The sequence below is a fragment of the Topomyia yanbarensis genome, chromosome 1, assembly GCF_030247195.1.
Source record: "Topomyia yanbarensis strain Yona2022 chromosome 1, ASM3024719v1, whole genome shotgun sequence".
Classification (NCBI taxonomy): Eukaryota; Metazoa; Arthropoda; class Insecta; order Diptera; family Culicidae; genus Topomyia; species Topomyia yanbarensis.
Genome location: NC_080670.1, coordinates 198421984 through 198448366, shown reverse-complemented (window position 1 = coordinate 198448366; position 26383 = coordinate 198421984). Strand labels below are relative to the sequence as shown.

Here is a 26383-nt window from a genome sequence, read left to right as displayed (position 1 = left end):
TTAAAATTTTACACGTTTTTCAGCGAGGTTTAAATAAAAAGTAAACAAAGATAAAACAAAAAATTAAACTTCGACAGAATGATCATTTATATTCACGAGCGTTATATTTATTTATTTTTGCGCTGTGGCAGCCAGAATATAAATATATTTCTATAATGCATCAATGCAAATTGGAACGATTTTATTTGCTAACAAAATTTCTATGATTTTATGAATAAAATAATAAGTACATTAAAACATAAATGAGAGTTTAAAAGATCCTAGCAATATATTTTTACCAACACCCCTGTAACTATTTGTGGCATTTATACGCAATTTTACTTCAAACTAACTTATGATCATTACAACAACTGACAGAATCTTATACCTGTTTAATTATTTTTATAGAGTCAATTAATATTTTAATATGACGTATTCCATATTCATGTCGTATTCTTTTCTGATTCGAGGTTCAAGCAATGTTTTGGAATAATGTACCGGTTGTTCAGAACTATTGATGCATATGCCAAAAATCGAAATAAATATATTGATCACCGTTGTGTTCACAATAAATTTCAAAATATTTTGTGTTGTTTATGTTTTATGTGATTTTATTCTTATTGGAACATTGCACATATTTAAAATCAATTATTTACTCTTAACTTAGAGTATTTGTGGAGCTAATTTCTAAGCTGTTAACCACGAGTGTAGGAAAATTCATAAAATATTGCATTTTACGATCTATATCCAATTGTCATTTGTTTGGATCTATCCCCTAAAACAATAATTTTCTTCCGTTATTTACTTTTTTGATGTGTGATACAATAGATATATGGGCAATAATTCGTGAAAATATGTTCTCGATTTATATTAACGAATTAAATGGTCCCACTTATTCTCTTAGCGATAATCAAAAAGAAAAAAATCAAAACAATTCCTTTTGTAGTTCTGCTTCTAATTCACAAAAACAACTTTGATCTGAATTGATTGAATTGATCTCAATTTATCCAAACGTGCTCTACTGTAACCCTTTGATGTGCAATTGGAATCAAGCGTGTAGAGAGAAGGAAAGAACGAGGAAATAAAAAATGCGGGTAGATAAACACGGTAAAAAAAAACTTTACCCATTTTAAGTATTCAAATTGCCCATTTTCAGAAGTTATTCGAGCTGTCAAAAAATGGGTATTTTTTTGCTTCTAACAATGGGTGCTTTTTATTCATTTCACAACTACTCGATGAGATAATGTCAATGGATATACTGATCTTAATAATGAGTGAAAAGTCATTAAGAATTATTTTAAGCGAGTTTACCTGCAAACTAAGGTTCGTAGCGGAACCTGCAAATTACCGGCCTGCATCTGAGTACGTGGCGGAAACGGAACATTTCGGCAATGCTCGTAAAAACGGCTGTTTAAACTACTGAGGATGTTGCAAATATGCGCGTTTGGAATTTTTAGAGCAGTCAACAGATCCAGCCACCAAAAATATATCCAGTTGGCAGTTTTATTTTGTTAAGTAGTTAAGGAGACAATAATGTGAAATGAATGTTATTTTATGTTTTTTTAATTCAGAAATAATTCTATTGACAGTATTTTTCATTCTGGCGCGATTTTCATGAATGGATATTTTTCACGCGTTTTGTTGTAACAGTTCTGCGAAAAATAAAAGGTAAAGCATACCCAAGTTAACGTACAAGAGCTGTATTCATTTATGGATACGAACTCTTTACCCACTTAATGGGTTATTTCACTTTTATTGAAAATGCGTAGTTTTCGACGCATTGATTGGTATTTTATTTTATTAGTGTAGTTCGACAGTGCTTGTCTTTCCTACCTGATAAACTGGCTTATTTATTGCCATCTTTATTGCGAGCAAAGGGAGTCATATTTATCCAGAAGAAAGCCGAAGAGAGGATTGAAAATAACGAAATGTGTGCAGGAGAAGCATGACAAATTTTTGCACATTTTTGTCTTCTTCCGGTAACATGATGCTGCCATTTGCATTGTTGCGTTCTGATCAGCAATACACGGCTATGTTAAAAAACTGTACAATAAAGTTAATTTAAAATTCACTGTTAATGCCATTTAATAGTCTGATTATTTCGAGAATGTTTTTATTGCTCAATAAAATGGTGAATCGACATCTTGTTGAATGGGATTTATAACATAAGTATTGTATCAAATAAAATAATTTTTTCGAGCAATTTCATCACAAGATGGTGGCTCTGCAGCATTTTCACCTCATGCGCGTTTTTTGGAAGGGGTCCATGGTCAGAAATCTATCTCCCGTGATTTTTTACCTAGCGCCAAAAACAAAAGTTTTTCTGATTCCTTATGTCAATAGCGATGTACGTAGGATTTTTTCGATATTTTGATTTTAAGCGAAATGGCGCAGTTTTGAGTGATAAAACGTAGAAAATGTCATAAAAATCTACACAAAATCGTTAATCAATAAAAAGGTAAGCAATAAAAAATTTAATCCTGCATACGTGACTGGAGAAATCAATTTTGAATATACTGTGAAAATTTCAAAGCGACCAAAAATCATTTGTTCGAGTTACATTTCCGGCCAGTGGTTTCGAGAAAAACGCGGGTAAGGTTTGCAGTACACATTAGGGTGTCCCAAAATGACATCATGTTAAAAAAGTCATCGGGCTCACTTCTTAAATGAAAGGTTAGGGTATTAGGACCACTTTCTTCTTCGGAGTGAGTTTGCTAAAACGCTTCCTACTGGTGGCGACTTTTGATTTTTTGAAAAATGGGCCGATTTTGGATAAAATTTTAAATTTATGCCAGTTGAAGTGGTCCTGAACTGTCTAAGATTTTTTTCAGCATTTTTTTATTTTTCTGGAGATCCAAACGGAGAAGTTTGGTTAGTTAGTTTGTACAAATTTGGAATTATAAGAGCGGTAGGGTCATTAAAACTTAGTAAAAAGTGAAATTTTTGGTGTTTTTCAGTATTTTTTCTTCAAAACTGGGTATCTACAAAATTTTAAAAGTACAGAAAACACTTTATATAGTTGAGCCGAATTCAGGGGCGTAATTTTGCTGAAGAAAGTCTATAGCTACGGCCAATGGGGTATAAGTTATTTACGTTTTTGTTAAATAACCTTTTGACCTTTTATGATATTCATAAAAAATAACACTGTTCTACAAAATAAAACAATTTAAGTGGGCTTAGTCCGCATATTATTTTTCGGAAAATAGAAGGAAAATGATGAAAAATGGCGTTTTTCGCTTGTCTCTAGTACATCAGAATCGGTTTTTATGAGCATTTGACGATTTTTTAAAAATATTTTCTATATTAATAGCCATCTAGCGGGTTTGAAAATCACTAAAATTAAACGAATATGTCGAGTTAATGGCAAGTTATGACGCATATTTGAAGGCTGAATTGATTAACGTACTTACATTTAGTATATAAAGTCCTATTTTCATGTTAGGAACTTTGAAGTGGAGAAAAATGCAGAAGAGTGAGGTGAGTGTTGAAAAACTGATATTTAGTGTTTAGATCACATAATTCCGATATAGTCAAATTTGGGGCAAATATCCTCGAAAAAGTTTTACAACAGAATACAGCGCATCTTCTGACACAATCGATTTGTTGAAGATGCCTCCTAGAAGTAATTATGGAGAATTAACTCTTCTAAAAATAATTAGAGACTTGGCGTCATTAGCAAAGTTATTATTTTTATAATTTAAGTTACAAAAAAAATCATCAGATGCTCAATAAACCTCGTCCTGACATACTAAATACGTACAGAAAACGTCATTATTCATAATTTTCCTTCTATTTTTCGAAAAATTATGTGTGGTCAAAGCACATTTGAACTGATTTACTTTTTGGAACAGAATTATTTTTGATAAATTGCTAAAAATGTCAAAGGTTACCTAACAAAAACTTAAATAACTCATACCCCATTAGCCATAGCTATACACTTTCTTCAGCAAAATTACGCCCCTGAATTCGGCTCATCTATATAAAGTGTTTTCTGTACTTTTAAAATTTTGTAGATACCCAGTTTTGAAGAAAAAATACTGAAAAACCCCCAAAATTTCACTTTTTACTAAGTTTTAATGGCCCTGCCGCTCTTACAATTCCAAATTTGTACAAACTAACTAACCAAACTTCTCCGTTTGGATCTTCAGAAAAATAAAAAAATGCTGAAAAAAATCTAAGAGAGTTCAGGACCACTTCAACAGGCATAAATTTAAAATTTTATCTAAAATCGGCCCATTTTTCAAAAAATCAAAAGTCGCCACCAGTAGGAAGCGTTTTAGCAAACTCACTCCGAAGAAGAAAGTGGTCCTAATACCCTAACCTTTCATTTAAGAAGTGAGCCCGATGACTTTTTTAACATGATGTCATTTTGGGACACCCTAGTACACATGGGTTATACATAAGAAGCGTTGCGGCAAAATTGAAAATTTCTCGACAAATGTATGATTACGGCGTGAAAGCCAACTGTCAAAATTCTCTTTGAAAGGAAATTCCGGACAAACCGTTACTGGCTGAATACAGTTCACATCAGTTAATGAAAGAGAAAACTTTTCTCTTACGTTTACTACCAACGTTTGTGCTTGGTGAGTAACGGTTTGTCCAGAATTTCCTCTCAAAGTGAATTTTGACAGTTGGCTTATACGCCGTAATCATATGTTTGTCGAGATTTGTATATTTTTGAATTGTTTTCGTTCTCCATGTTTTGGGATATCATTTTTTACATCCTAAAGCACATTTTAGACTAATAAATAGAAAATCGATTGTTTAAAAATCTTACAGTGGAGTAACCGCTTAAACAATTTATTATTTAAGATCCATAATTGACTAAAACGTTATTTTGCTAATAATGGTGCATACTATCGAGAACGTTATAGAGTTGTATTGTTAGGCGCTAGCCACTCCAAGGGCTTGAAGAGCTTCTCTAACATTACACTTAGTAGTCAGTTCAGCCAAATCTGACTGTTCCAAATTAAATCAAATGCATTTAGAAAAAGAGTGGAAGCTTACATCTTTTGAAAAGTTTGTATCAGGTGCTGTTCTGCAACACATGAAAAATGCCATAAAAATTATTTATTTCCTTCAGATAATTATGTCGTCCAAGGAATGGAAATCTGAAATTTTAGCCTGGTGGGGCTTATTATACCATTCTACCCAACTAGTCTACTAATCATGCATATAGAATTTGGCAGACCTACTTTGCTAAAAATGAAGTAATTCAAATTATCAGCACGACTACCCAATCAAGCCTGAAATACCAAAAGTCCAGTAATTTTAATTAATAAAAATTATAATTAGTTATTTCCTATAGTCTGCCATCTGCCTGATAATGACAATTATAAATTTACAAATTGAACCTGATACTGGATGCAGACAAAATTTCTTGGACCAATCGTTCTGAATTTTGCACAGTTCTTCTTCTTCTTCGCGTCATTGCCCAGGCAACTACAAGAGCTTTTTGCAAACTGCTAAATATTATTACTTTACAATAACATGTTAATCGTTGTTTTAGCAATAATCGGACTTTGGTTTCAAAGTACTACGAAAAATTCGAAAATCGACCAAAAAATAAAAGCTCCCTTAATTACTTGTGAAATGCTGTGAAAAACAACTGTGCAAATGTCTCAACGTTTGTCCAGTACATTTTGAGTTATGGTGTATACCGCAAAACAAGATTTCGATGTGGCGCCTGACTGAAAAGACAAAGAATCTTTGCATCGAAAAAAAATTAAATTATCCAATTTTTTGCCGATAATACCTTACACAACCTCCCTTAAGTTCCGACACGATTTAAGCGATTTTTCCGTATTCAATTTTTTGCGTAATTTTGCCAAGTTATCTGTCTAGGCTCAGCTTTCACAGCTCTTTCATACCTTGTGCATATCTGTTCTATCATAAAGAATTGAACGAAAATTTGTACTACAGCGGAAATGCACATCGTTCAAGATATGCTAGAAAATTATAAATTACGAAACAATACAAACCAGCTCCGATAACATTTAAATAACGATCAAAATGATAATATTTGTAACAGTTTACCATCATATTTAAAAGTGTTACTTAGGCCATATGACATGGCTTCATTTACAATTTTTTATTCAATCTTAGTTTTGAACTCTTTCGAAAGCAGTAAAAATATAAATAAACTTCCACTTGCTTATGGTGTTCTTTGAGAGAAGATACAACTAGAAAAGGGAACAAATTGTGATTATATATTCTTTTCCTCATGTTAAAATAACTAAAACAATGTGAGCAAATTAAACTTCACTCATTTTGATAACCATAGGTAAACTAACGAACGAAAACAATTTTCATCTCTGAATCCAATTATAAAATTTCGTTCGACAGTTTGTTTCAATATGATTCGACTTCTGCTAACCTACAATATAACTCTTCGATGTGGCATTTTGAAATGAGCGTGTAGCACTTTCTAGATATAGGACGATAAAGAATATTTAAAAAAAATGCATTTAAAATTCGATTACACCTGTTTTTCGTACGGGATAAAACTTGCTTACTTGCCCTCATATGATTTTTGTGCAACATGGGCCATAATATTGCACATAAAGTTCGAAAAGTTGATTCAAATTATTGAGATGTATGCAAGAGGAACATGGCGGCCTTTTACACTGTTTTCATTTGGCTTCAGGATGCAGCCATTTCTGTAATGACAGGTACTAACGTCTTAGGTCGGACTAAACTCGGGCCTAAAATCAAAGATAGTACCGTGTGGCGGTACCAACTAGATTCAAGCTTACCGCTATAAATGTTATAACTTTTGAAGTAGCAATCAGAAAATTACAAGTTATACCTTTTTTGAAAGAAAATAATTTTAGTATTTAACTGAAGTATTTTTTTTGTTTCTAGGAAAATACGGGAAAGTGGGGTACTGGGTCATTTTGGACCCAAAATCCCATATTTTTAATAATTTTTCTGCTCCGTGATGCAAATCATACATATTTTGTAGTTTTTCTAATGTGAAAAAATCTCAAAAATCGAACGGAACCCTTTTGACCTTAGTCCGAATACGAGAAGTTGGGGTTATAGGGCTTTTTGTCGTTCATATTAAATTTTATCATTTTCTCATGCATATATCTCTATTATTCTTCAATCAATTTTCATAAAATGTAACTTGTTGAACGTGAAAAATCCTGAGGAATAAAACAAAAATAAAAACGTAGAAGGGTAAAATTCAGAAACATCAAACTTTTTGATATTTACTCAACAAATCTCATTTTTTCATTATTTGTCCTAATACCTCAACTTCCCCTATTTTTTCAGGAATGAAACTTTTCTCATGTGATCCCTAACCATATTTTACACTAAAAGTGGTAAATTAAATAAGAATTTTGTTGTTAAATGGTGTTAATATGTGCGATTTTATGATAAAAATGTGAAATCGATATTATATGTCAGATAATTTCATGTACTTGAATTTTACCGGTAACGAATCTATTTTTGTTATAATCCTAAGGATTTTCCACGTTCAACAAGGTATGGTTTATGAAAATTGAATGAAGAATAATAGAGATATATTCACGAGAAAATGATGAAGTTTAATATGAATGACAAAAGGCCATATAACCCCAAATTCTCGTATTCGGACACAGGTCAAAAAGGCTCCGATCGATTTTTGAAATTTTTTCACATTAGAAGAACAACAAAATATGTATGATTTGCATCACGGAGCAGAAAAATAATTAAAAAATAGGAGATTTTGGGGCCAAAATGACCCAGTACCCCACTTTCCCGTATTTTCCTAGAAACAAAAATGTCTCCAATCAAATACTAACATTATTTCCTTTCAAAAGAGGTATAAATTGTAATTTTCTGATTTCTACTTCAAAAGTTATAGCATTTAATGTATTTTTCCTCCATATTTTCTCATAGCACCAATTTCAAAAAATTTCAAGCGAAGTGGGCGGGGGTCTAAAATTGTCCAATTGATGTGAAATTCTGCATCTGAGCTTACTTTGATATTTGTCACAATATGAGAGGGGGGGCCTTTGACAATTAAAAAATTTTTTTTTTTTTTGCGATGCCCTATTGAGAGTCCGTCGGGACTTGCCCCGCTGCATCGAGACACGCAAATTGCTATTGCGCGTAGAGACCTTCTTTCGCGGCGGAAAAATTCTTATTCCGATTACTTCATCTTGGGGGTCATTTACTTCTGCCTTTTCGTTCACATCAATTGAATGGCTGGTGTCCAAAAGGGGCTAACCCACATTTTGCATTTTTTTCAGGAAATGGAATTTGCAAATTAACATTGTTTTAATTGATAAAATACACGATTTTATTAGTAGTTCATTGACCCATGTTGTCTAGAAGAAATAAGATCATTACATGAAATACTTTTCAATTCACGAGCATTTTCGTAGCTCGAGGGGGTACCTAGCGTCGAAAAGGGGCTAATCCACAATTCACACGTCCTTTCCTTATCTTTCGTTTTAGAGTTATGGTGTCTTTGGCAAAATTGTTGCATGGCACCTAGCGCATATTAGCTCGAAATTCAGTCGCTAGGGCGGCGCTGTCATCAAATTTTTAATGGAAAGAGATAGAAAGATGGTGTCTTTGACAAAGATGTATGCCAGGTAATTTTAAGCGTAACTTCTAAAGATACTAACTTTGCAGGTCTTACGAGTTTTGAAATATGGCGCATCATTGAAAACATCTGTAAGTAAAATTTTATTAAAAATTTAAAAATGTCGATTTTGGAGAAAAAAAAATGTTTGTTAGCCCCTTTTGGACGCCAGCCATTCAATTATTAAAGCTGTCTTGGTGCTCGCATCACCAGCGTGAACACGCCATCATTTGTACGGACTTCCTCACCGATGGTGCTGGTTGTTGATTTTGGTGTGCTGGATGCTGTTTTTGACAGTTTTTATTATGTGCCCGTTATTTGCGGAAGAAGTCTATCCTTCATAAGTGCGTTGCATTGTTTGTTTAATTTTAGTAAATTAGTTATGGAATTTGCGTTTTGACTTCGGCTCATCAGAATCCGACACTAACTTAGTGACAGGAATACGCTAGCGCCGGATTGACGCTAGCTCGAAAAAAAACGAAAGCACTATTTGTGTTTCTGAGCAAATCCTAGTCCTGTAAGCCAACGCAATATGCCCTATGCTATATTTCTCCATAGCAGAAAAGAATTTTGGTAAAAACTTTTTTTCTCCATTAAGGAGAAAAATTGTTTAAAACCATCTTTGCGCGGCAAGAGCACCTATAGTTAAATTAGTTATGGAATTTGCGTTAAGACTTTGTCTCATCAGAATCCGACACTAACTTAGCATAGTCCAGTAGGAGGGAATAGCTATTTCTGCCCGAATTCTCCAAGCATCAGGTGCAACCGGTTTCTACATCTTCGAGTTGGGACATTTGCAATCAGCTAACGAGTGGCACGCGGTGTTAGGTCATGTAGTATTACCTCTATTTTGTCAAATATAGATTGAAAACGATTGGAGATTGTAGTAGATTCACAATTTGTAAGGGAGACAGGTTGTGACTGCTGAACGATAGGCACGATACTTTTTGTCGCCAATAATTAGACAAGTTAAAAGGAAGCTGTGATATCTCTTACGTAAATTGATAGGCTTTTCTAAATAAGAGCCTCATTAAAACGCAACGCTCGTGAGATATGTTGCTAAAACTGTGTCTGGAGTACCTGATTATTGCGCCCAGGCCGCTATAGAGACGCCTATGGATTGAGTCGTTAGTGGAACCGCAATGGAACGTCCTGCCGTTTGCAACTAGTACCCGTGATCGAAGCCAACACTCAGCTACACACAGGGTATGTGCCATTTTGACTCATACATTCTGATTGTGTTCGACGGGATTTTCGGCTCACCACAAACCTTCCATCCCTCAAGACTCAAATTGAGCTGTGAGAGTACCATCGTCTCAATCTGTAATCCGTCAACCAATCCATCTGCCTCCTTAGCTTTCGTCTCCATTTCTACCACTGGCGCCGAAGATCCACGCACCCTACCATCCCACCGAATAACTACTGCCGAAGCGAACCAATAAAATGATGAAGGTATTCAGTTTTTTTTTATTTCTACGACACCCTGTGACTGCGAACAACAGATGCCTGAGTGCCCGCTCCAAGACTCCCATTCAAGGCGAGAGCCTAATAGTTCTCCATATCCAATGGACAGGGGAGTCTTATTGCTTTTAACCACGTGTTCTAGGTTGTTTTGCGGTATGAAACTTTCTGCTTGGGCTAACGTATGAAATGATCTGTACGGATTGGCTCAGATTATGAAACTGAACATAGGCGACTTCCGTATGCATTAGCTCTATGGTCAATTTCAGAAAATGAAAACTGGATAATGTACAACAGAATTAAAAGTCAACGACCGCGAGAATTCTGCTAAAATAACCTACCCCATCCTTCGTAACCCTGCAACCGGGCTCAGCCTATTCTCAGACAACGCTGTGTACTTATGACAATCAGTCTTTTCCGTGTCAGTACTGCACACTACTTATACCCTACAGAAAATCTCCCTCCAGCACCTACCCCGTTGAATACCAATACAGAGAGAGACTTAAGTGTCTACAGTTAAATTATCTGTTGCCCAAGCGGTAACATCAGCTAAACCAACATTTGAACCGTTTTTTGTAATTTTGTATAAGGGCAAACACCTAAATTAGAAAAAAAAAAACAAATATTTGGAGTTTCAAGTTCTAACTAACACTAGCTTGGGGCCAGTTAGACACCTAAAATACTACAAAATTGACAGCAGGGGGCGGGTATGGCTTAGTTGGTAAATCGATTGCCTTGTACGCAGTTCAACCCTGTTCATTGGGTTAGAAATTTTTCTTAATAGATTTTTGTAACCCGAAAAAAGGCAAATGACCTTGATGTTAATGCCTCTATAATTGAAATCAGAAAAATTGACAAGAGTTCGACACCAAATCCAAAGCAGCTCATAACTGGTGTGCTTAATTCAACCGGCTGATCCCAGCGATGTCTCAGAAAGCAAGCACAGGAACTTTTGCGTGGTGCCAGACGCAGACACCCAACAACAAAAACGTTTTCGCTCGCATTTACGCGTGTAACTAGCTCCAAGTCGTTGCCAGTTACTGAAGAGATGAATTCGAAACACAAAACCCAACTTTTTTGATTTACCAGCACCACTTGTGCAGATAAATTACAGGCGAAGAATTCAATGCACACAATTTCAATATTTATTTAATTTTTTTTTTTGTTTAATGATTGTGAACATATGGAATGCATACGGCTCTGTTAAGCTCATGTATTAATCCAAATGAACGAAATGAATTTAAAAAAAAACTTTTTTCACCATCTTGACATTTACATTTACCTGTTCTATTTTTTTCTTTTACGATTTTTGTTCCTTTAATTTTAGCTTCTTGTTTTGTTTTATTTTTTGACTGCGCCTATCACATTTTTCAGGCATGTCGCCTCAATTTTAATTTTGTTCACATACTTTTCACACGTTGTTTACATATGATATGTTTTTATTATGTTAATGGCCCTTCCTCTGTTTTATACTTTCCTTTAATTTTATTTATCTCTTTTATTTCTCTTGCTTTTTCTTAGTTTTGTAACATTTTCGATTTTTTATGTTTTTTTTTCGATTTTTCCCCATCGACATTTTAATATTGGCGTATTCTTTTCTTGACTCTTTCTTTATTTCTTAAAAAAACAGGATTAATGAAATTAATTATGGAATTTGTGTTCCGACTTCGTGTCATCAGAATCCAACACTAACTTAGTGCCAGGACTAAACTAGCGCCGGATTGACGCTAGCCCCAGAGACGGAGGCACAATTTGTGTTCCTAAGTTCTGTTTAAGTTGTTTCAGGCATATATGGCAGCACTGGATAGCTCATACTGCCAGGTATCAGATGAAAACAAACAGTGTTGAGTATTGGTGAAGCTGTCTAAACAAGAAAGCAATCTGTCAGTTGTTGTGTTTGCATTGCGCGCCGGTTCAAGCGCAAAGAAAATAATTCAGTCGGCCAATGTGTCGGAAAGAACAGTGTTTCATATGAAAAATACTGAGAAAAGGGATAAATTGTCGTACGCACCTACCCCGAAGAAATATAAGTGCCGCTTTAGAACGGCTGAAGGCGGTCGGGTCAAAACGAAAGCAAGGTCAATGACATGGAATATCGAGTGTTCGGACGGAAGAATCGAAGGTATGACAGGTGGCTTGCACCAGACCGTAGCTCTTGCCGTCAGATCAAGTTTCTGACTCATGTAATGTTTCTAGGCGTAATCTCCAACGGTTACCATACTCTTTTTTCTGCTTCTGTCGGATTTAGCCAAAAAAGATCTGCGAAATCAATAGTAGTAAATTTAAAATGCAAAGCATCATGCGACACAGTTGAGGAAAACGAAGTTGTCTGATCGACCGTTCGACAACGAACGCTGACACGTTGCAGTTTAATTGTCATAGGTGCGCAGCGTGATCTGTGCATTGGACGTGACATTTTCCAGGATCACACAGGAAGGAAGGGAGCGATTTAGCCGATTTCTTACCACGTGAACACCTTTGATACTGTCGGGGTAGAAATTCCTTTTTTTTTCTCGTTTGATACCACCAATAAAGTCTTAAATAAGGTATTGGTACTTACGTCAAAATAAAAAAAAAATATTTTCAGTTAAACTATGTTATGTCATCTTAACAAAGCATACTGCCCTACCCCTATATATCACAAAGTTTCAATTTCTTGAACCTTTGTACACGGGACATGTCGAGATATGCAGATTCTCTTTTTCCAGAGCGGGATTGACTACTACCATGGGATGGGGTTCAATTGTTTGCAATTAAGGCATTTTATGATCGATGGTACTAACAGACGGACAGACAGACGAACCTTTTGTAAGAATATGTAGTCCGGCGAAGCAAACACAGCAAAGGTCATTTGAAAAGATCTTAAAGGGGAGTTTGATTCCATTCTATTCCCACGATTAAAATTGAATACAAGCGCTTGAAATCTAGTATTTTCACCAGCTGAAATAACGAGACTCTAAAAAGTTAACCCGGTACTCCAGCGTATTCCCTCGCATGTTGAACTTTTATCGGTGACCACACCGTCAATCTCAAAATCGCGAGCGGGGATGTAGACACAATAGACCTACTTGAAGAGCTCGCACCAAGCCATATCGTTTGTCTGCATCAACCACGTCATTACGAGCTAGAGTCTACACGAACGGACGTTGGCTATTTGCTTTGATCGAATTATTTAACATGTTAAAAATCGTTTGTTGCCCGAATGCAAAACGGCCGCAATGGAACCGGTAGAAAAATCAGGATATCATTTGAGTGTGGGGCTCATCAGAGACTTAGGAATTGATCCTGATTCGACCTCGATTTGGTTATCCGGAGGAGGAATGATTGAATCCGTCGTCGGATGAGGTCAGCCTCCGCGATCAAGAAAAAAAACTAGTAGATGTGTTTAGAAAGATCCTCTTTAATCCGGCATCCAAAGACCTCAAACGGTGCGTACTATATAATGTGCAATTTGGTCTCGAGGAAAGAAAGCACAAACTTCTAATGATTTTTAATTTTTTTTATTTTATCGTTTATTTGCAAAGTTTTCTGCTCCTTAGAACATTAGTCTTTTTTATTTTCTATATTATTTTTGCTACTTTTTGTGTTTTGATTTCTCTCATTTTTTTGTCAGTTTTCAAATTTCAGTACAAATCAAATTGATTTTGGACATTCAGCAGTAGCCCGGCTCAAAATTATGCCGAATGACCGTACTTCTCGCAGTCCAAAATTATGCCTGTTTCCCTGTAGATAAAAAATGGCAAATAATATCCAGTGTGATCATTTCTCAAGATTAGGCCAAATGTCCGTTATGTCAAATGTCTGTTATGCTAAATGTCCGTTATGCCAAATGACCCACACTTTACGCAAAATTAGAAATCATGCCAAATGACCGTTATCCTGGAGATAAAATAAATTATGCCAAATGACATTCAGTGCGATCAATTCTCAAAATTATGCCAAATGACCAATTTGCCAAATAACCGGTATGCCAAATGTCTGTTATGCTAAATGTCCATTATGCCAAATGACCCAGACCCATATTAGATATGATCATTCTCCCAACCCAGTGTAACACTGAAGCCAACTTCTCACAAGATTGCGTTCGCGAATCACTGACCTTCGCGATGGAATGACTCATCCAAAAACAAGAAGACACTACGACGCAAAATTTACACTTAATTCGTTTTTTTCGCTGGACGAGTCAGTTAACATTTTGTTTTGTTACCGTCTTACTACTAATACTCCTTCTACCATAATGAAATCATCGTTCGCATGCTAAAAATATTCTCTTTCTAATGACTCTCATTATTTTTTTTTTCATCCTTTTTTACACCTGCAGCCTGTCGAAGCTGGAATCGCTGGAGCTGCGCGAAAATCTGCTCAAAAGCCTGCCCGAATCCATCAGCCAGCTCACCAAGCTGGAACGGCTCGATCTGGGTGACAATGAAATCGAAGAGCTTCCACCCCACCTGGGCTATCTGCCGTCGCTGCAGGAACTGTGGCTCGATCATAACCAGCTGCAAAAGCTGCCACCGGAGATCGGTTTACTGAGGAATTTAGTGTGCCTGGACGTTTCCGAGAACGGGCTGGAGGAACTGCCCGAAGAGATCGGTGGTCTGGAGAGCCTAACCGATCTGCACCTATCGCAGAATCGGTTGGAAATTTTGCCGGACGGTATTTCAAAGTTAACCAAACTGACGATCCTGAAATTGGACCAGAACCGGTTGCACACTCTGAACGAAAGTATCGGTCAGTGCGTTCACATGCAGGAGCTGATATTGACGGAAAATTTCCTGAACGAGTTGCCTTACAGTATCGGCAATATGACACTGCTTAATAATCTGAATGTGGACCGGAATTCGCTGGTTTCGGTACCGAACGAGTTGGGTAATTGTAAAAGTTTGGGGGTACTGAGCTTGCGGGAGAATAAACTGACAAAACTACCGGCTGAGCTGGGGAACTGTTCCGAGTTGCATGTACTGGACGTTTCCGGCAATCTGCTACAATATCTACCCTACTCGCTGGTAAATCTTCAGCTTAAAGCCGTTTGGCTGTCGGAGAACCAGGCACAGCCACTGCTAACATTCCAACCGGACGTGGATGAAGCTACCGGGGATCAGGTGTTGACCTGTTTCCTACTACCCCAGCAGGACTACGTTCCACCGAGTCCGGAAAATCGAGAAGATACCGACTCCGAGGACTGGGAAGAACGGGAAGCATCCCGTACCCACTCGGTCAAATTCAGCGAAGATTCCAACGCGGACAAAGACACACCCTTCGTGCGGCAAAACACCCCGCACCCGAAGGAGCTCAAACTGAAAGCGCACAAACTGTTTGCCAAGGACAAAAAGTCGGACGATTTGAGCGGTGGCAATCTGGATACACTTTCGGAGGAATCCTCCTCGAAACCGTCGCTGCTGAACAAGTCCGGTGCAATGGCAACCATGGACGACATCCAGGGTGTGGTTGCTAATGAGCCGATTGCGGAGGAAAATGCTAACAAGGAGAACGAAGAGTTTGAGGAAGATAACTACGAGAAACGGGTGGGGTTCGATGTGAACGAGGAGGAGGAGGATCGATTCTATTCGGAGGAAAATGATGATGCACATGAGAAGAAGCCGGTTTCTAAGCTGCATCGGAGGTAAGTGTCGTGATCTACTGTTTGAGTCTGTTCCGTACTGGTTGACGTGACGTATTTTTACTTTACAGAGACACCCCTCACCACCTGAAGAATAAACGCGTACATCACACAATGTCCGAAAAGAATAGCAGTCTGGTGCTTAACTCATTGAAGTTAAAGGAATCGCTTCCGCCACCGCCAAAATTGGAGGAACATCCTGTGCTGGAAACGGTCGCCGAGCCAGCGACGGGCGAAGGTAAGTCATCTTTTTTCGTGCTTTTTTTTGTTAGCGTTAACTGCGTTGCAATACCAATGTCGCAATCGACGACCGATCCCACCTGACGGGCGGACTAGCTGAGTGACAAGTGGCAATTAATCACCACCGCCGACGCGGTTGGTCGCGGTGTTGTCGCCGCTATCGTATCGCACCGATGGCAACGTATAAAACTACATAAACGCTTTGACATTCATATCTCGCGCAACTCTGCTTAGGCAATGCTATATATTGTATTCGCTAGTGATCTATTCGATCGAGTGGCTTTTTTTCTCTCGGGGTGTGACTGTGTTGTTTACTTTCACACACACTAGCTGGGAGATACCTTTGTGACACGCGCTCATCGAAAAGATATGCGAGTGATATTTTCTACTGGCGAGGAATTTTTGGTGTTTACCTTATCTGAAGGTTCAGTTCTGTGATGTGCTGTTCTTCGAAGACGGATTGATAATGGATTGGCTGGAACCGATTTTGTCACATGGGAACAGTGTTGCCATGCGAAAGAAACAATAAATTAATTGAAGAAGTAGTTCAAAACTAAATGCTAACTTGAAGCATGCAACCGCAATTTATGTCGCTAATATGCGACAGCCCTCCTAGAATGAAATCACCTGAAGACGGCCCAAGAAATTCTGATACCTATTCAAATATTGATAAAACAATCCCAATAGCGAAACGCCCGTGCAATCAATTAACATGAAGGTGCCGAGAGAAGCCACTCATTGGAAGATTTTGCCAAAGCAAACGCTTCCAGCGGTCGGATCGATAGTTGTTATTCCACAACATTTGGTCTCAGGAAGCTAAGAGACTCCAATATTTGCTATACTAAGTATCAAAGCAACACACCGACGACGACGACCACTCAAACTGTCCCTATCCTGCATGTATATAGAATATACTTTACAACTCTGCGGGATTTACGTGCTGCATTAAGGAACATTAAAGGCACGCACTCTTCCGTGCGGGATTGAAAGCGGAAGAGGATTAAACCAGAACAAAACCAGAAATTCAATCCTTTGTACCGGAGCGGTGCTTGCTTCCCAGCTCTCCCCCCGATGGCTGTTGAAACCACCTATAATGCAACACGGCAGAAGTTCACTTCAAAGTAAATCGATCTTTTCTCCCTGTCTACGTCTGGTGTCTCTTTCTTTTCTCTCTCTCTCGTTCCCGCAGCTAGAGCGACTAACTGCATGATGGAACTAGCTACCTGGTTATGGTTGAAAGTCTACCACAATTCGCCGCTATTGTGGGAAGCGGCCACATTCAGGGTCGTAGCTGCAGCAGCTAAAAAAACGCAGAAACAAGAAGCAGAACGGAAAGTTTAAAATATTTTCCACTATTCAACACGCCCAAAGCGCTTCTTCAAACCATCGCGCCCCGTTGTTTATGGAAGTAATTTACATAAGAGCGAGCGCAATTGCGATGAAACATTAGTCATCGCATTTTTATCCGTCTGTCTGTGTAGGTATGACTGTTCTTGCTTCATCATCTTTTCGTGAAGAATGTGTTCATGGTTGCTTTTTTACATACACAGCATATAGTTTTTTTTGTATGATGGCAGCACCCGAGATTACCCCGGTATGCGATTACAAATCATCAACAATTAAGGTACACACGAGCAACGCGGTCTGACACTTTGTACCCTGGACGCTTGGTGCACCATATAATACTCGACCTATTTCAATTACCCGAATTTCGTGTTTCGCTGTGCACGGTCCGGTCCGATGGGAACCATAGCCAGATTATGAGGTTGACCTATAACACAGAATTGAAATTGGTAGCAGCGGCATATAAACGTGTGTGGCCTACATTTGCCGAATGTCACACTTATCAAAGCGGCCACTTGCCCATCCAGCAAACCCGCCCGTGTGCCAGTTCAGGTACACGCACTCACATACACCAATATTAACTCATACGCGATGCGTTGGTTGAAACCGTCCGTTCAAGCCTACCCAATTAGGTACTTTGTTAGGGGATATTTAGGTTCCATTTTGGGGGCCTTCGGTTGTGTGATGTTATTTGTTTACAGCACGAAATGGGAGGAATAAAATTAGCACCTGAAAGTGCTGGTACGGCTCGCAGCCTAGCGCAACAAACTAGCTTCCCGCTTGGAAGGGTGGCGGCCGGGGAGCATATTTACGAAGGCGAAGAAGGGGTTTAGTATTTGTTTGGTTGAGTGATAAAAAAATCTGCCGAATTCACCTGCGCTTGGGATGTGACAGGTTCGTTGAAGATAAAGAACGAGCTACATATAGACGTTTATTTTCTGTTCGTGGTCATGTATCTCTTATCAGTTTTGGCAATTAAAGCGATTATGTTGTTTTTAGCGCTGATGGAACATTCGATATTTTTGTTGGTGTGCGGCGGCAATCGGGAACGGTTATGACACAACCAGTTCGATTCAGAATGAAAATATGGTCTTACGTTATTAGCAGTTCGGGCGGTGTCTTACTACCTGCATGGTATGCAAACACAAGATCCATATCGCAATCATTTAACAAATTCAGCGTATGCATTTTGTCGGGAGGTAGATAGTAATTATAGCTTCGTAGTTAACACGCGCTGTACGAGTGAAGCGGGTGTAAAATTACGCAGAAACACTTTAATTGTTCCCTCGTTCACAAGAGCCCCGATCAAAGGCGGTTGTTTTCGTTTGGGTAGCGTTATGTCGTCGAATGTTTCGAATAACCGTAGCATAGAAGTCTGGTAGGTGTACAATTAATCGGTGGTTCTGAACAGTGGGAATGGTGACGTGACATCCTAACCGTTACTTACCGGAGAATTACTCGAGTGAGGGGGAGACAAGGGTAAAATGAGGAACTGTACTGCCCATAACAGCATAAGAGTCCCATGTTGAAAAATAACAAGCCGAGAAAAACGCTGTTCAAGATTGTCCCATCCATTGAACCAAATGGATGGGACAACCATGTTTTGGTATTTTTTTTTATATTTTCTGAACAAACCCGGTAATCTTATTTGTGCAGTGTGATTCAGTGGTGATAGAGAATACAATCCAACGGATAACTCATTTTCGACAAAAATCCACATGGGACTCTTATGCGTTTATGGGCAGTGTACCTTTCGTTGATATATGGAACGTTTTATTTGATTTGGATTCAGTAGGTGTTTGTATTTCTGTGCTGGACCTGATAAATAAATTTAGACCTTTCCTAGAAATTTTTCGGTTCAACTGAGAATGTCTTCAAAAGCGTCCATCTTTGAAAACGAAATAAGCAGTTTTTGCCACCAACAATCGCATACACAATTTTCATGTAAACCAATGTATTCGGGGCACTGGTAGAGTAGGAAGCGGACCATTTGGCATGATGGACGTTTAGGATACCGGACATTTAGCATAATTTTGAAAAGTGGCTACACTGCAGGTCATTTGCCATAACGGCATGGTATAATTTTTAGAAGCGATCATATCACGCAAACGTTCCACTGTTCCAGATAATGAAATTTTTTAACACTTCCAAAGCTTTCCGCCAGTGAGTTGTCGTTTTTTAAGACACTAAGCCTGTCAATAATTAAAATTATTTCCCTATCTTTTTTATATCATGAGCTGTTCTTTCGAATAGTATATGATGCATCAAATTCTATCCAGCCAACCCAAGTACGGTAATCTTTGACTCAGACGATAATTAACAATTTTATCATTTCTAGAATTCGCCAAGTTTTAAAAACGACAATTTATTGAATGTCGGAAGCGGTGGCCCCTCGCAAGCAAACCTGTGATCAACCAGTTTGTTCGGATTACTCAAACATACGGGTTAAGTATTAATTAAAGGTGTATCTTTTCCGAAGATGGAAAAGGTGACTTAAGAAGAATCAGGAAACACAATATGTAGGCTTGATTAGTACGTTCCCGTAATATTATTCAGAGATTTGCGCCTTTCCGTGTCATCTCATCATTTTTCTCATTGGAAAGTAAAAGGGAGGCTAGAGTAAAAGCTAGAGAAACGGTAAATAACGACACAATCACAACACAAAACAGTACCATCCTGAATTCTTCATTCTTGAAGGAATAGTAAATCCTACTGATAAAGCCTATAGCTCTTTACCACACCAGGTTAAGAACAAAGGATGTTCCTGAGTTTTAGTTCCCTGCATCTAGGTTCGTCTATATGTGGAGATCCAAAACAGTTGCATATCAAATGATATGAAGTTCTGTAATAGGATTCACAAAGATCACATGAATAATACTCAGCACGATGAATAGTAGTCATGAGTTTGCAATGTCCAGCCAGCGCCCTGACTAGAATACTGCAATTGTGCTTGAAAAAATTTAGCAAATTCTTTGACATTTTCGGATTCACACCCGGCAGAAAAGTTTTTGTTTGAACGCAAGTTTGCAAGTTACGCCAATGGTTGGCATGTTCGGATGCAGCCCAAGAGCGAATCTTGTGCTTTATCCAATTTATCAACAGTGGTAGAACTGGTTTTGGACCAATGAATTCAATCGCTGCGCCAGCTTTTGCCAATTCATTTCCAGTAATACCGGAATTATCGGCTACCCAGAAAAGGAAGATAGCATTTGAAATGCTAAGTTCTTCGATTTGAGTACGACATGCAATTACTAATTTTGAACTCGAATCTGCCGAACTAAGTACTTTCAGGGCAGCCCGACAGTCACAGCAAAAATAGATTCTTTTACCGCAAATTCCCTGTTGAAGTGTCGATTGTACGCCACACAGAATCGCGAATATTTCTGCTTGGAATACCGTACAGTATCTACAAAGCGAATGAGATTGGTTTAATCTCATTTCACGACAATAGACACCAGCACCGGCTTGGCCTTCCAACAAAGAACCGTCATTGTAACAATCTACGTATTCTTCAAGTTGTCGCTCCATCCAGCCAGATAGCCATTCCTCGCAAAGAGGAATTCTCACTTTGAAAGTTTTAAAAGGAAAACTACTTGTGAGTGGAAGGTCACTGGGGGCAAGTGTATACTCATTCCAAGTAACCATTTGGCGCCACAGCCTTGTGTGGCTAGTTGCACGATCTATTGGGTTACTGTTGCAGAGCCCAGTAAGCTTAAGGCGGTATGCACATAAAAGTGTTTCTTGTTTCAGGAACACATATGTGTAGTTTTATGTTTAAGAAGACGGCGCCGGTGGTGAGTGGTAAGCGTGACCGCCACTTATTCCAGTTGGTCTGAGTTCAATTCCAGCCGAGATCGTTGAGATTTTTCTGAGGTGAAAAAATCTGTGGTCACGTTTTTCTTCGGAAGGGAAGTAAAGCCGTTGGTCCTCGGTCCATGAAATTGGTGGATCGATATCTACTCCAGGTAGTGAAATCACCTCTCTGGCGTCGGTAAAGAAGAAGTATATCCAACTTCTATACTCTACTAACAAAAATAGCCTCCTTCCGTGATCCTTGTGGAGTGCGCAGTAGTATATACGGCCTCTAGCAAAAGCAAGTATCGGACTAACCATTCCTTCCCTTTCCTTCCGCGATCTACGTTCGGGCCTGGCCGGCGCCGGTATTGATCAGAAACACTTTAGGATTACCAGGAGCTGCACATTGAAAGATGTTTCGCTAATCCCAAGCATGATTATCTACTGATTCCCTGTGCAACTTCAGCTAGTCCCGATCGATAGCGGAGTAGCAGCCAGGGGTGGTCGCACAAGTTCAAGCTCACATATGTGTAGTTTTATGTTTAAGAGTGCCTCTAGAGCAGCAGTAGGCGTTGTCGAGAACGCACCAGTCATCGCCATCAAAACCATCCACTGAAGATGGTGTAATTTTGATTGGTTTGTTTAACAATTGTTGTGTAGATCCACTGAATGTGCTTAGGTTTGAGTCCCCAAGATTCGCCGGACGGCCGCTACCGGCCTTTCGCTTCACGCTCAGTGATGCCAGGGTCCGGTAAACTGTACTCACGGGCACGTTTTCGTATGGAAAGTGATCGACCGCAAACTTTTTCCTACGATGACCATGCGTTTCGTAAAACCGTACCATATGCTCGCGGAGTGCTTGCTGTTTCGACGCCATCTTCGATTGAACTGGCAGCACCCGAGCAAAAAGAAACATGCCACCCATTTCTAGGGAGTCCAGAGAGCAATTCTCTTGTAGAGAAAAAAAAATTACGCTCTTTACTTTAATTACAGAAAAGTATTGAAATCATTCTCATTTTTTATTGAACACCCGTTATGAGCAATATCATCTTATCTGAAGGTCATCTGGTCACAAAATATCCACATTAGCTTTGAGGAGCTCAACAGATCGCCTGCAAATTTTACTTTGTACTACATGACACAATCAATCACCCATTTTCTTAGTCCGCCGAATTTGATTTCTGAATCACAGGAATCGGTCAGAATGTTGATGATGTTCGACCAACCGTTAGGCAGCAGTAGTCTGCAAACTTTTTGGTCCAATTTACTGGATCCGGAAGTGAAGTTTCCATATGCTTCGTCACCCACTGGAATTGGATTGAGGGATCTCTAGAACCGGCCATCAAATGTACCCGCAAAACTGAAATGTTCATAACTATGCCATAGTTTTCGGGTTGCGGGAACACGGGTACCATGTCGGTTTAAGGTGTTTTTTAGTTGGACACATAACGGTTAACATCGAACGGATTGTGGATTTTTAGAATATATTTCCTTTTGAGAACATGGGTAACTTTTTTGAATTTTAACGATCCGCCCTATTTATCGGTTTACTTAAACATACAACATTAAATACTGTTGAAATTGGAACAAGTATTGGTATACTTTGTGTCAAATGGCCATTATGCCACACGACCGTTACGGCAAATAGCCAACTTCTGTATAATTTTATATGCCAAACGACTTTGTCAAACATGGTAGCTCCACTCATAAGTTAAGACAATGTATATATTTTTCCTTCTTTTAAACATGAGCTCTTCTTTTAAGGTTCATCCTTTAAATTTGTTTTTGTGATTTCTGAGAATTATTTTTCGATGAATTGATACTGTCTGGAAAAAGTAATGCTGGGAAAAAGGCTTGTTGTGATTTTGGCATCGCTTCACCTTAACAAAACTTTGTAGTTTCCACAAAAAAAAATCTGCGAAAATAGCTCTACGGCATGGGGCAAAATGAGCAGCACAAATCTCATATGAGTTTATGCATTAAATTCCGAAAAGTTATCCATATGTAAACGTTTTATACCTGACACTACTACGAACGATGAATAATAATATTTACTTGAGAAAATTACTCGCAAAAATATTATTTAAACAAAATGGAAATTTGATTCTAATAGTTTCGAAAATGCTGTTAAAAAACTATAGGAAGAATTTCATAGGCGACTAAACGTCACTAAATCAATGGAAAATATGTTAAATAAATTTTATAACAAAATATAATATTTTGCGACATGATCATTAGAGTGGGACACGGTTATATGAAAAAAGAATCTGGCTTCGAGTAACTTCATGGGTCCTATTTAGCTCCCAGAACAACTCTGCAAATTTTTAGCTCGATCGGTGAAATTATATTTTCGTGCCCACTGTTTAAAGTTCACATGGGATTTCGTATGGGGAAATTGTCTTTTGCAAATTAATTCTTCCAAGAGTCGCCCGTTACCTCCTAAAAATAAATAGATGTTTGATTTTTATAGGAAATTTGTCAAGAAAATAAAGTGTAGAAGACTGCAAAACGATCTGATACTTGTGGAAAAAGTTATTAAGCAAAACCCGATTGATGCTCTGAAAATTGATGAAAATTTCACTTTTTATAGCATCACTGCTTCTGACGGTCTAATTATATACAAAATTTGTAACATTCTCTTATTATGTACAAAAGAAGCCTCAATTTATCCCTCGAAAACTTGCGAAGTGGCCAAATAGTATAGATAAACGATTTAGACATATTAAGAGAGGATTAAAACAAAATTGCGTATAATTGGACAACCAACAGCAGTGGTGCTAGAAAAAATGAATATTTTATCAATCGTCTGAGCATCAATCGGTTTTTGCTTAATAACTTTTTTCTCAAGCGTTAGATCATTTCGTGGTCTTCGAAACTTTGTTAAATTTCCTATAAAAGCCACGTAACGATTTATTTTTATGAAGTAATGGGCGACTCCTGGAGGAATTATTTTGTAAAAGTTAATTTTCCCATGCAAAATCCCAAGTAATCTTTAAACAGTGGGCGCAAAAATATAGTTTCACCGATCGAGCTAAGAATTTGTACAGTTGTTCTAGTACCCAAATGGTACCTAAAAAGTTGCTCGGAGCTGGAATCTAATTTTTGTCCCATCCTATTGTATCAGCCAACCAATTCCTGCGCCTAGTGTCTCGATATTAACAACCAGCACATCTAGCGAAGTAACATCCGTTGCTCTTAGTACAAAATCACAACCAGCACCATCAATGGATGATTGCATGAACTTTTTTTTTTATTTCGATTGGTTTTAACCTTAAGGTCATTCGCGTCCTCGGGTTAGAAAAATCTCTTATGAAAAATTTCCAACGCCATTTGCGGGGTCGGGACTCGAACCCAGGTGCGCTGCGTACAAGGCGATCGATTTACCAACTAAACTACGCTCACCGCCTTGTATGAACTTTTGGAAGCCTTGTCACGCAAACTAGCACACGTATCATCTTGGACGCGTGCACGATATAGCCTTATAGCCTATTGTTAATTTGATCATCATATTTTATTGTCATGCTGTTCCGCTGTTGCCCGTCGATCCGCTATTATTTATTTCTCTGTCTTTTTCGAGCTTTTTTCGCGGCGGAAAAACATTTGTCTGCTCGCCTACTGCATCTTGCATTTAACTGTCTTGCCGAAGATGCTGGTTGTTGATTTTGGTGTGCTGGATGCTGCTTTACAGTGGTTATTATGGCCTGAATAGGTAGCACGAATATGGTAACCGTTTGTGGCTCAGATAATCGGTTGTGATGTATTCATCTCAAACTTGTTCTGCACAAGGTTTTCCATAGAGTGCAGACTGACTACAGTACTTGCACGTAGAAATCTACCCTTCATGGGTATATAGCGTGGTTTGTTTAGATTTAGTTTCTTGTATTTTAAATCGTTTTGAAATTTTCAGTTTATTCAAAGTAGATTTCTCCAACAATGTACATGGAATCTTATTTTTTTCTTGATTAATTTGTTAATTACATAATTTTGTGTCAATTTTTATGACATTTTTATCGTTTTTTACTAAAACCTACGTGCGTGACTACTTTGGAACTTTGATTTTAAGCTCGAGGTAAAAAGTTACAGGAGATAGATTTCCGGACCCTTTCCAAAACAACCACCCCCAGGAAAATGTTTAACAGCCGCTATCTCGTTGTAAAACTACTAGTACAGTGGAGACCCGATTTTATCAGCACGCGATTTTATCTACCCCCGATTTTATCAGCTTCGTATGAAAATTGATAGTTGGTAGTTTGGTGGGCTCTAGCAGACGAAGTTGAATTCGAGTAAATCTTTTCCTGGGCATATATTTCTTGTCTTTGAGTTCCGAAATATGCAAAAATAGAAATATTTTTTTTATATTTTGCACTGTCAGACCCCCTTAAGGATAACTTAAAATAAATAATAAGATTGGGTTACGAGGCAAAGAGGAATATTTTAAGAGCTTCGGTTTATCAAAAAGACAGAAAAGTATATGTCCCGATTTTATCAATGTTCCTGTTTTATAAGCTTAAAATTCGCCAACGGGCTGATCAAAACGGGTCTTCTATGTATTATAAATCCCATTTTACAAGATTTCAATTCATCTCTTCAATTCCCGAATTATATCCATTTTTCTTGTTCTGCAGTGGTGTTGAATAATACCAGTACTGATTTGCGCAGGTGATGATTCTGAATATAGGCAGCTTCCATTGGTTTGCTTCTTCACCTTCAGAAAATATTCTTTCACGATGATCCGGACGTTTGTAATCAACAACCGCGGCTTTGGGTCGGAATACGCTTTTTCATTCATGGCAAGAATACATATCTAGCCAAACATTTCAAAAGGGTCTAATTGTCAAACGTAAGCGTTGAGGAAATATCAAAAGAAGTCGATTCAGAAAGCATAAGTCACTTTTCGCTTGTCCGGACATGTCGCAGACGCATTCTGGCTCCTGCGGTAGAAGACAGAGGGTTAAATCTAAGGGAAACTCTAGGCTTGCTCATATGAACCTATTCCACGCTTTTCTGAACTTAACTCCTTGCTCCTCCTTGAGTACTATGGCTCTTAATAATGAAAAATACTACACACCTTCCAGTCCCTTGCTAATAAAATGTCGCTACAACATTAAAAAGAAAAATTGACTCACTCTTAGTCGTTAATAAAAATAGAAAAAATATGAAAAGAAGTTTTAGTCAAATTTATTATAATTTTATTAAAAAAAATGATATATTTGATTTCATTTGATTGCGCATAGAATTTCTACTTGGACACCTCACACAAACAAATGATTTTCAGGTCTGATGTTACACCGAACGTTAGAGGAAATAAGATAAATCTAATTTTACGGCCAGATTGGCCTTATTGATCATTGCAAAATCAGGTTGGC

General features: G+C 38.1%; 1 protein-coding gene across 17 annotated transcripts in view; it reads left to right on the top strand.

The window, feature by feature from the left end:
• The window catches only part of LOC131687212 (protein lap4-like), a 168092-nt gene that overhangs the window by 53006 nt on the left and 88703 nt on the right, over window positions 1-26383 (top strand). For all 17 annotated transcript variants that reach the window (XM_058971315.1, XM_058971295.1, XM_058971312.1 and 14 more), the window contains 2 exons: window positions 14340-15641; window positions 15710-15876. In XM_058971315.1, coding sequence (XP_058827298.1) covers window positions 14340-15641; window positions 15710-15876 — 1469 coding nt within the window. The remainder of the gene's footprint in view (window positions 1-14339; window positions 15642-15709; window positions 15877-26383) is intronic.